The following is a 10,983-nucleotide window of genomic DNA, read 5'->3' as shown; positions in this document are numbered from 1 at the left end:
GCACGTAATATCTGTGTGTTGTGTATAACTTCAGTTAAGTTGTGTACGGCGTGAAATGCGAGGGTGAAATCCAGTATGATTTTGAGCGTATTGTTCACACAACCCAAGAATAGTTGCCACTGTTGACCCGCATAGACTCCCCATGTAAAAAGTCAAAATCCTTGTACCGTTGTTTGTGTGAAAACTGAACTCAACACTAGCTGAGATTGCTAATGCTGCACCTGCCCTTTGTGACAAGGATTGCATTCTCTCTAGTGGCGTCTATTGCCACCGCACTAAGCTATCTCTGCCCCTACTCTTGCAGAAGCATTGTTGTGAAGCCTAAAAGTAAGTACATTATCAACGGTTTTGCGATGGAAACAAATTGAGATTTGATATTCTTATAGTTAGTTTGATCCAAGGCTAGCATAGCAATAAAGAACCCAGGCGTGCGCCGTAGAAAATTACGAATTCAACGCAGAATGAACTGAGAATCCATCATGTCGCAAAGTGATGTTGTTCTGCACTGAAATGGTTCAAATAATGTTGTCGTGACACGTAACTTCTGTTATAATTATTTCAACTTCTGTAATACTCTCGTAATACATGAGCGAACGGATACTATCCACTTCACGTTGATAACTACTCTTGTTTCCTGATGTTGTTTACTGCTTCGGCCCGTACATGTATATATGCCCACTCGGAAGCCTCCCCTAGATCCCAATTGTGTAGGTAGATGTATGGAAAATCCCAGGGGTTTTCCCTCGCGTTGTTATTCCTATGCATTACACATTGTGCGTCGCCCGCCCTACGCATGTATATTACAAAAATAGATCTTTTGACTTTAGATTTTCCCATCACACGACATTATTGAGGAACCGTAAAAGAAATTTGAGATTTGCTTTTAATATTATAGTCAAGGAGCAAAGTCCAGAAAACCCTCTAATTTAGGAGTTAGCTCAACACCCCCAACATCTAAGGTTTGACTTCATAAAGTGGTAGTTTATACCTTACACATCTTCACTAGGTAGTATGTGGTGTCAAATTGTGGTATCACTTTTGAGAAAATCGTGATTTTTTGAAGGGTCAAGCCTTCTTTCAGTGGGGATTTCTGTAAAGACCAAACACTGTTTACATATTAGGCTTATAACACAATGTATTTTTTAGTGCAAGTTTTATCGCATTTGTTTTGGTACTTATATCATTTAAAACTATAATAAAATATTTACTACAAAGGTTTGATTTTGTAATGGTTATTTGTTATAAAAAACACTTTAATATTAGTATTTTAAATTATTAATAATAAAACTTTTGGTTTTTGCATATAGTCTGGTGCCTCACATGAAAAAGAGCTATTCGTTTTTCATGCAACGGGTCTGGGTTTCAGATCAGGTTACACATGGCAAGCATAGCTTAGTCACGTTAGTTGCAGATCATCCATAGTTTTCGACTTGCAAATGTCTCTGAAGTTTGACAAAAGCCTAAGGCATTTGTTGCAGCATTCGACAGACTTCTGCCTGATGACTGAAGAGGACAATCAAGCTTATTGGTAGGTTCCAGAAGTGTTTTGCATAACTTTTTTCAACACGATTTGTCATGTTTGTTCATGACCATGGTCATGGGGATTGTGAATTTGGGGAAACCCATGTCAGATCACGGTTCGATACTCTTTTGATATTTCTTCCAGACATTTACAAGACCTTTTGTTCTTATTTTAACAGATACATCATTTCTTTGCCATGTCACTTCATCTTATAGTGTCTTCTGATGATTATTTCTGACTACCAACGGACCAAGAAGGGTTAATAATGCAGGTGTGTTTTTCATTCTCAGCGCTCTTTCTTGGGTGTAACCCTTTCTTCTACGTGTTTTATACTTTGTATTAAACATGTGGGCCTTGATTAAGATTTCTGAAAACAGGCTCTGTCTTACTGGCACCATTGTAAGGGTAGTATCCATATTTAGCACTTAAATTAAATTGCTACTTGAGACAACATCATTCATGTGAAAAAATACAAAATCATTTCTTTCATATGATACAGCACCGAGACGTCTTTTCTCTATGAGAGCTTTGTCATGATCGTCCCATCTTCATCAGCGGGCCAACAGCAAATGGAGTTCACTGTCATGGACTAAAGAGAACGAGTATGAAATAGAGAAAAATGTTGAGTCCATTGCCAAACAGCCAGCACCAACAGGAGGGTTGACTGTAGCATATGTGTTCGATGCGATGGCCTTGGTGCAGATGGTTAAAGCGGGTGGTGCCTCAACGTTTGGTCAGCTGGCCTCAAAGTACTACAGTATAATTACAACTCCACTCCGATATGAGGGTTACAACCAGGTGGATTTAGTCTTTGACCAGTACCGAAAGGAATCGATCAAGGGTGTTGAGCGTTTGAAGCGGGGTACATCTATGGCATTAGAAGTAAAGATACACAGTGCTGCAACACCAATTCCAAAACAGTGGGCTAAGTATATCTCAAACCCCACCAACAAAACCAACCTCTGTAACTTCATGGCAGATGAACTGAGTCGGATCGGCAAGGAGAAACTGCAGGCAGGCCAGTAGCTTCTTCTAGGTGGAGGGTGTAAAGATGGAGAGAAGGCCATTATGGTCACGAAAGGAAAAACACAAGACATACCAGTTTTAGCTTGTGACCACGAAGAAGCTGACACCCGGCTTTTACTCCATGCAAGTCATGCTGCTGGCGAACACAAAGTTGTTATCATTGACTCGCCAGATACAGATGTGGCAGTTTTGTGTGTCTCACTGTTTAGTCAGGTTGGATGTCTGGAGTTGTGGTTCAAAACAGGAGTGAGGGACAAAAAGCGGTTCATCCCAATTCACCTAATTGCAAAACACTATGGCCCTCAGTTGTGTGATGCACTCCCTGGCTTCCATGCTCTGACTGGATGTGATTCTACAAGTTCTCTTCATGGAGTCAGTAAGAAGAAAGCCTTCAGTAAGTTGTCATCATCTGTGGCCTTTCAGGAGGCAGTTTCACATCTTGGAAAGAACGTTCCTTCAGAGAAAGATGTACAGGTTTGCTGTGAGCGCTTCATATGTAGCCTGTACACAAACAACAAGAGAGCTGGGAGCAGTGTCAATGATGTTACATACTGGCTTTTCTGTCAAAAGGGACAAAAGAACGAAAACCTGCCACCGACACAAGACAGTCTGACTCTACATGTTAAGAGGGCACACTACCAGACCATGGTGTGGAGAAGGGCCCTTCATCAAAAGCAGAATCTCCCACCGGCAGCTGGAAACGGTTGGGAGATGAGAAGTGGTGTTCTCCAACCAGTTTTAATGACGAAAGATCCAGCACCAAGAGGATTAATTGAGTTAACAGTCAGCAATTGCAAGACTTCATTCTGTAGACGCAGGGTTTGTCGTTGCCACACAGAGGGTCTGGCGTGTACAGAGTCCTGTGCTTGCATGGCGTCTGAAGATTGTGAAAATCCAAACAACGTGACAGGGGAAACTTTGGATGATGACAGTGAGGATGACTTGGATAGATAAGTATACAAGTAAAAGCATCAACTGTTTTTGTAAAGAACTGTCTTTTTTGATAAAAACAGGTTTCTTTTGAAATTTCACAATGGGACAGGCAGCCTACAATTAGAAATTGGTTTTCTACACGCCAGCAACACAAGTAAGAAGATTGGGTTTTTTTGTCGAGCATGCAGCTGCATGTAATTTAATTTCCTAGTCCACATGTATGTGCCCGAAAGTTGCCTGACATAATACATCTGACAGAAGTAATTTACAGCCAGTGTACTATTACAGTAGCGACAGAAACCTTAAGCTAATATTTGCATTCTTTAACTTAAAAACATGATGTGGCAATATTTCTTTAACAAGAAAGTCCCTTAAATGTTGCTTTGTTGTAAGAAAATGGGAGTATGATGCAGATTTGACTGGATTACAAATTTGCATTGCAACCATGCAGTATCAATTCCAAAAGAAATATGCAAAACAGGGGCTTGAAATTTCCTGTGGAACTGAAAAAGTGGCTGTGGTAAAGCCTTATTGACACCTAAGGCCTTAAAATATTATTTGGTTGAAAGAAAATAGGAACTTAATTTGAATTCATATGAGGAGACATTAGTTAGCCCCACTTGTGTGGCTGCAGATATGCTACACTGTGTGATGTAGCATATCCGCAGCCACAATTAGTCAGTTCAAATTAAAGTATGAGTTTAATTAAATCTGATAGGATAAGCCTCAAATGAGGAATTTGCATTTTTCTGTAAATGAAAAATGGACTTGGTAGTGCTGCCTTGACCACCTAAAACACTGAAATGTTCAAGAAATGGGAATCCATTTATAATTAATCATAACTGCTTAAATTTTTTTCTTTTAAATCAAGTTTTGAAAACATGTCAAACGCGAATAATTGACTTTTTGAATGTTCGATCTTCACTTCAGTGGAATACATTGTACATTGTTTTCATAGGGGATTCTGATGGACTTTGTCATATCAGCTGCTACCTTTCAAGTGTTTGGATTCTGCCAGAAACAAGCTTCTACAGTACAAATTTTCTCATTTACAAGAAAACTTTACCTTCTTTTTTTCATGAATTTTACATTCAAATATTCGAAATCGAAAAGCAATCGAATACTCGATAAGGGATGGAATATTTGGAAATTTGGAACAGCCCTTAATTCATTCAAGGCGCACACAAAATTAACAGGAGGAAAATATTGGTCTTTGAATGTTTTAAATGCATTGCTTTAATTTGTTCACCGTTTTTTTGAGCTTCCACTTTTTAAACTATTAAATGACTTTATGTTTTGGGTCTCGTTAATATATATTTTCACCTATTGGAGTAGCTAGGCCATATTTTGTATGTAAAAAGACTGATTGGCGGGGTGATGCCGACAGCAATTGTCTGTGGTTCCGTTTTTCTCCGTTAGACAACTCTCTGCATATATCATTTGATCTTGAGGACACAGGAGATGCTTGAGCACATGGTAATTGGTTTCGCAAGACAAATTAATATGGCGACCAAAATTTCAAATTGATTGCCATAACAACGAATAAGAACTTGCAACTAAAATTTAAAAAACACGCCACTGAATGGAACTATGCACCATGTTTTTCAGTGAGCAGTAAAAAGAACATATAGCATACGAGGAAATATAAACGAGTTACTACTTTGTTCGTGATTGCCAGTGTACAAAAGCAATAGTACAAGTGTTGAAAAGGATTGAAATATGTTATCTAAAGGGATTTTGCGTTTTAAGTTTGTTTATTTGAGCTATGACCTTAAAAGCAAGGTGTAGTTCCAGTTTGAAACCAAATACTTTAAACAGTTGGACATTGTTATTCACTAGGCCCGGGAATTTGACTTTAAACGTTTTTTTTGCCGACTTCTGGAAGTGCAATGCTTTGAAGTTGAAACAAAAATTGCTTCATAAAATCTTCGCTGGGCGTATTTTTGTGAAGCCCCTTTTTTCCAAACTGTGATCAGTGGCTTGTTGACGGGGGCTCTCAACTCGCTGTTTGGGTGCTAAAAACCTCCAGATTTACTCCTTACATCCCACAGTTCGAATTTGACCCCACCGATAATAGTATACGAGTGTTATGAAAACTTCCTGTTACTCCCCAAGTGAAGGTTATCTGCATTCGCTGCTGTATTAGGGCCTTTAAGTTGTAGTCCATCACACGATCCAAGAACCAGAACACAATTTTGTTGATCTACTTTGCAGAAAATCTTACCCCCCCCCCAAAAAAAATCTCCAGTTTCTGGTCAGTGCGCGCCGCGCGTCGCCGTAGACCCGTGCCTGCGTGTCGGCAAAATAAACAAGTTTTTAATAAGGTATAATATACGATATCCAAAAGCTGCCAAACTTGCTTGATAGACTGGAACCCTGCTGCTGCGTAATTTTAACGTCTTTTAGATGGGGCCCGATTGAGTAATATATACAGTAAAGAGTCCCCCTAGGCTTCATATATTAAAAGTCAGTCACTCTTTTTCAGATGACGTCAGTCCTGTATTAGAAACCTGCTGTTTGAGTGAGAAGAACACTGAGAATATTGCCCCCAAAACAAGTTGTCAGTTCTTGTTATATTTTTGGTCTTTTTGTTGGTGCTAACTTATTTATTCACACTTCTCATAGTAGCAAGGCCATATGTTCTAAAGCACGTATGAGGGAAAAAACGCGTCGTAGCACCACTTGGAGCCAGCCCCTGACCAGAGACTGGAAAGGTTTTGGGGCCTTTATGCACAAAAGCAAACGTAACTTTGCAGAGCATCAGCCAATTAAAAGCAACACACCACGTCAAGACTTTGGGGCTTGTAACATTTTTGTTGTGCAAATAATTATTTCAGTGCTAGACAAAATTTCTTTGCGTAGTATATATAGCCATGAATTTGGTTTCAGGTCGATGCGTCCCTTTAAGTACCGGTACAGTTGATAACCACTGCAATCTTACCCGGGGGAAATGTGTTGTTTTATTTCCTGCAGCTCGACGTGTATAATTCATGGAAAGTTTTACTTTCCTTTTAGTGTTTTGCACAGTGCGAATTGATATATATATATCTCCCTTCACTAAGAGCTCTTGCATAAAGAGTTACTCCAAGGATTGGTGCATTCGTTTGTTTCATTTAGTTTTTAGATTATGCTCGTTTAGCTTCCGTATAGAGCCAGCACACCACTCTAATTGGTGATCTTAGTCAGGGTCATACATTGAAATGTACTCTCTCTGAAAAGTTGTTAAAACTGGGCAGTCGTTACTATAGACTGGTAGCCAATGCGCCACGTTTTTGTCTGTGAATAGACTGCTAAAATTACCGATGGACAATCATAAGTTGCCTGTGCTCTTGAACTTAGCGCAGTTTCCTTTTCCCCCTTGACTAAATACAGAGCTCCTCCTCGTGTTGCTGTGGCGTTCTTGTGAATTTGTGACAAGTTCCTTATCTTCTGGAGTCTCAACAAATCAAAGTGATCCACGCACTGCATCGAGGGTGCTCATCATGGCAAGCGATAACACCGTGAGGGGACTTTTTCTGCTGCTCGAAGTTCTTCTGGTGTCTCACCGTGAACCCGTGCTGGCTGTGTCAGACACGGAAAGCGGCAATCCACCGAGGAACTACGAAGGCTGTCTTCAGGGGTGTTTTAATAATACAGACGTCTCATGTGTCGGCTATGGACTTACGACCATCCCGGATACTCTGGAATGTAGGAAAGCTATGATCTTGGACCTGAAACGAAACAGCATTAAGCAGCTTCCCACGGGAGTCTTTTCTGGGTTCAGGGAATTGGTGATCCTCGTGCTGAGCGATAATGAGATAGGAGATATCCCCTTGGGGGTCTTTAGTGACCTAGAGAATCTGCACTCGTTGTATATTGCCAACAACAATCTCACCAGCCTTCGAAAGGATGTATTTCGAGGCCTGACGAACTTGCGCGATCGGCTGTTGCTTACAGCAAACCAGATTACCGAGATCACCAGCGGTGTGTTTGAAACCCTGAGTCTCGTCAAAACTGTGGCTATAGATGAGAATCGGATCACTTCCATCCAGGCTGGCGCCTTCCGAGGCATGAACAGTCTTGTCAATTTGATTCTGAAGAAAAATGTCATCTCCAGAATCGCCAGTGAGACATTTTCGGGACTGGGTACGTTGGAAATCCTCGACCTGAGCGAGAATCGCATCGAAGCCCTCGACAGCGACGCTTTTGCGGGATTATCAAACTTGCAGCAGCTCAAACTCAACTCAAACCGCATCACTTCCGTGGCACCAATTGTAGGCATGCCACAACTAAACCGTTTAACGCTTGCAGACAATGAAATACAGTCAGTCGGAGACAACCTTTTTCTTCGGAGGAGGTTAGAAAAGGGAGACATCACTGTTACGTTCGAGCAGAACCCACTTAGCTGCAACTGCTCCACTGAATCCCTGAGGTTGTGGTACAAGAATCACGAATCAACCGGTGAAGAACAGGCAACTTGTCGGGCACCCGAGGATTACGCTGGTAGAGCTCTCGTAGACATCGAATCACCTCTTCCTTGTGACCAGCCAGCCATGCCGGTCAGCACAAATGACCCTTCGAACAATGCTCGAAGTCCAAACGCTTTGCCTGACACTTCCACGTCCATTTTTACCATAGTTAGTGTTGGCCTGATCATCCTCATCGTTTGCGTTTTCGTGCTGATGAGAAGACACAGACGAAAAATGAGACAGAAAGCTGAGAACGACGACGAGAAAGAGAACCAGACAGCGGATGGTTACAGCACTTTTGTGTCTGGCAACGCAGACGAAACTAGAAACACCCTTATAGGATCGAACACCCACACCGAGCCTTACCCGGCCCCAAATGTCAACGGACATATTTTTCTAGACACGGAACCGCGGGAGAAATCTTCCTATCTCCCTGTGACTGGCCAGTATCTGCACGTGGAGGAGCTCAATCATCCTTCCGAGTCGTCATTCGATACAAACAAGCCACAGCCGGCGCCCAAGGCACCGTCCTCTATGCCTCCTCCCCCGCCGGTTTCACCAGTCTCGCCGGTGTCATCGGTCTCGCCGGTCTCGTCGTCGTCTCTGCAGCCCGACGTCGTGTGCAGCCTTGACGTTGACGAAAGGGGGGAAACGGTCATCACTTTGGGTCCGATGTTTACTGAGGATGACGAGTCAGATCATTTCGAGCAACCACCTCAAGAAGTCATTTATGCCAAACTGGACCACTCGAAACAGGCCCCTGATAGCCCCTGTTATTACAGAGGCTACATAGCACCGCATAACTTGGTGGAATGTAGGACGTAGAACAAGTTCAACAAAAATTAAACGTAGAAAATGTCTGTCAAGAGAAGCAAAGTTGTGAGAGTGACACTTCATCAGACTTACGAAAGCGTATGACATCTTCTTGTGCTTATTACAGAGTAGTGATTAACCCGTAAAATCACTTTACTGGAAAAGTTATTCAATGTCTGTATCATAGCAGTTGTAAAAAATAAAACTGTCATATGTGCCCCTTTTCTTTTAACGTGACACATTGTAAAATAATTTAGCAATTTTTGTGGGGAAAGGAACCAAGGCAAAGGGCTTTTGTTGGTATTAGTAATCTTCGAGCCTTAACTTTTCTTGATATTCACATTCAAACTGCATTTATTGTGTGTTGTATATGGTTCGAGTATTTTCAGGTGTATGGATTTTTTATACTAGTTTTAGACAATGTTTGGATAACAACAATGTCCATACTTTCTAAAATCTTAATTATTACTAGACATCAATCATTTTATTTCCCCAGACATCACTTTAGTTTTGCAATTACTTCTTGTTAGGGCCCAGGGCTGTGTAGTTTATGCAGGTTACGGTCCTATGTGACCATGGTAAATTTGTGTTTGATATTGAACATTATTTTGTACTTAGAAAAAAGTAATCGGTTAATCGATAATTACTGCACAGTTAATTGTTGTTCTATGCTTTAGCCATGCTTTGCTGTGAATTTGCCATGGAGTGCTCAAGTTTTAGCTTCGGTTTGGGGTAGCACGAGTGTCCGGGCAAGCCAGTTGGGGCTATAGCGGTCATTTCCTCTTTCCATTCGAGTGATTGCTGCACCTGAAATTTTCGGACGCAGCCATAGCCGATGATTAGCTATTTTTGTGCTTACGCCTCGGTTTATAGGCCTTTACAACTTCGCGGCAGCAGCTGCAGCCTTAGAATACAGTAGTTCTGTTATATTTCTATAACTCAATAAATGAGTTCTATTAATAGCTAATGAGGTACTAGAATTTTGATCAGTAATTTCTTTACACTTTCAAACTTTACGCCACTTTTGTTAGGTTTCCTGTAAAATCCATTTCTTCCCAACAAAATACAGGTTAGTCCCATACTGGCCATGATCCTGGCCGCTAGCGGACATAAGGCTTTTGAGAGCCATATTCTTTCGTCATCGCAGTCCTGGGAAAATGGTTTTAATGTCTTGAAAAGAAATTATTCATTATACCTTGTGGTTTTACTCCGCTGTAAAAAACAAACAAACTGCAGAGCCATGAATTAGAGAAATAAAAAAGAGGAGAATCCAAGTGAAACATATGCTTGGGGATTATGTAGGCTCCATTCAAGCCTGGTTGGTTAAGCTAAAGAAAATCGCTTTTGGAGTCTCAGATAGCAGAAAGACCCAAAGGGAACGCTGCTGATGAAAGGAATATATAAAATTATGAAAGCCTAAAACGTTGAAGGTGTAACCTGGTTACATAATTAGTTGTTAAACGTCAATTTGACAATTGTTTTCTGGGTTGCACGGAAAAGCCCATCCCCAACCACTCATCTTCCCTCATCTACAGGCGGCCACTTTCCAAAAAGGTCACATGTAATGCCAAACACAGCTAACGGGTACAAACCACTTAATATAATTCTCGTGGTATCTAGTTCTCAAAAGTTAAACTTCCAGCCTGTATGCCTATTTTTGTCAAAATTAGTCAGAGGAGCCCGAGGAAGGTGAGGGATGTCACTTGAAAAATGGCCGCTGGGAAGACTTGGCAACATTCACTTTTTGGGGGGTGAGTTTGTTTGGGCGGATAATTAAAAAAATCATTGGTTAACCTACTAAAAATTGAAAATCAAATTAAATCTGAAGAACCAAACAACACATTGTTTTTTGTTTGAGAGGCCTCAGGGACTTCAGTTGCCTGCCATGGGGCTCCAACTTGGTTGATTTTACACTATTTTCAATGGAGCTTGAATTGATTCAGTGCACCCATAGACCTGGAGGAGAATGGTGTAACTTAAATTAAAGTACTCTAATGTTTGGCTCTTTTGCATCTTACTTGATTTTTGTGGGCACTTTCAGACTTACTATTGTTCTTACAACCTTAAAGTCAAGAAGTATAAAAACAGCTGAAGCCTCAGTGCGATGGAGCCCAAGTCGAATATTGGAGAACTGCCCACGTAAAAATCAAATCGTCAAATCGCATACGAGGTGACGATGGTGCAGCCTGGTGACGCATCGGATCGACGGTTAACACTTGTGTTGCAAAGCAAATCTCTGAT

General features: G+C 41.2%; 2 protein-coding genes across 5 annotated transcripts in view; both read left to right on the top strand.

Moving 5' to 3' along the window:
- The first annotated feature begins 70 nt into the window (after positions 1-70).
- Positions 71-10,983, top strand: part of LOC110979538 (tudor domain-containing protein 7-like) — a 30,461-nt gene continuing 19,548 nt past the window's right edge. For both annotated transcript variants that reach the window (XM_087132574.1, XM_087132573.1), the window contains exon 1: positions 71-327. In XM_087132574.1, the coding sequence (XP_086988700.1) occupies positions 213-327 (115 nt within the window). In that variant the 5' untranslated portion in view covers positions 71-212. The remainder of the gene's footprint in view (positions 328-10,983) is intronic.
- On the top strand, positions 1,220-10,026 carry LOC110979569 (uncharacterized). 3 transcript variants are annotated; one of them, XM_087132575.1, is made up of 4 exons: positions 1,220-1,528; positions 1,701-1,793; positions 2,022-3,510; positions 6,854-10,026. In XM_087132575.1, exons 3-4 carry the CDS (start codon positions 3,471-3,473, stop codon positions 8,752-8,754), a joined length of 1,941 nt encoding a protein of 646 aa, XP_086988701.1. In that variant the 5' UTR covers positions 1,220-1,528; positions 1,701-1,793; positions 2,022-3,470; the 3' UTR covers positions 8,755-10,026. The 3 variants fall into 3 exon arrangements, with proteins under 3 accessions (XP_086988701.1, XP_086988703.1, XP_086988702.1); XM_087132577.1 differs by lacking the exon at positions 2,022-3,510; XM_087132576.1 differs by having other exon boundaries at positions 2,022-10,026.

The sequence above is a fragment of the Acanthaster planci genome, linkage group LG02 (assembly GCF_054643075.1).
Source record: "Acanthaster planci isolate LZ-2023a linkage group LG02, COTS_SCS, whole genome shotgun sequence".
NCBI classification, from domain to species: domain Eukaryota; kingdom Metazoa; phylum Echinodermata; class Asteroidea; order Valvatida; family Acanthasteridae; genus Acanthaster; species Acanthaster planci.
This window is presented reverse-complemented; position numbering and strand designations above follow the sequence as displayed.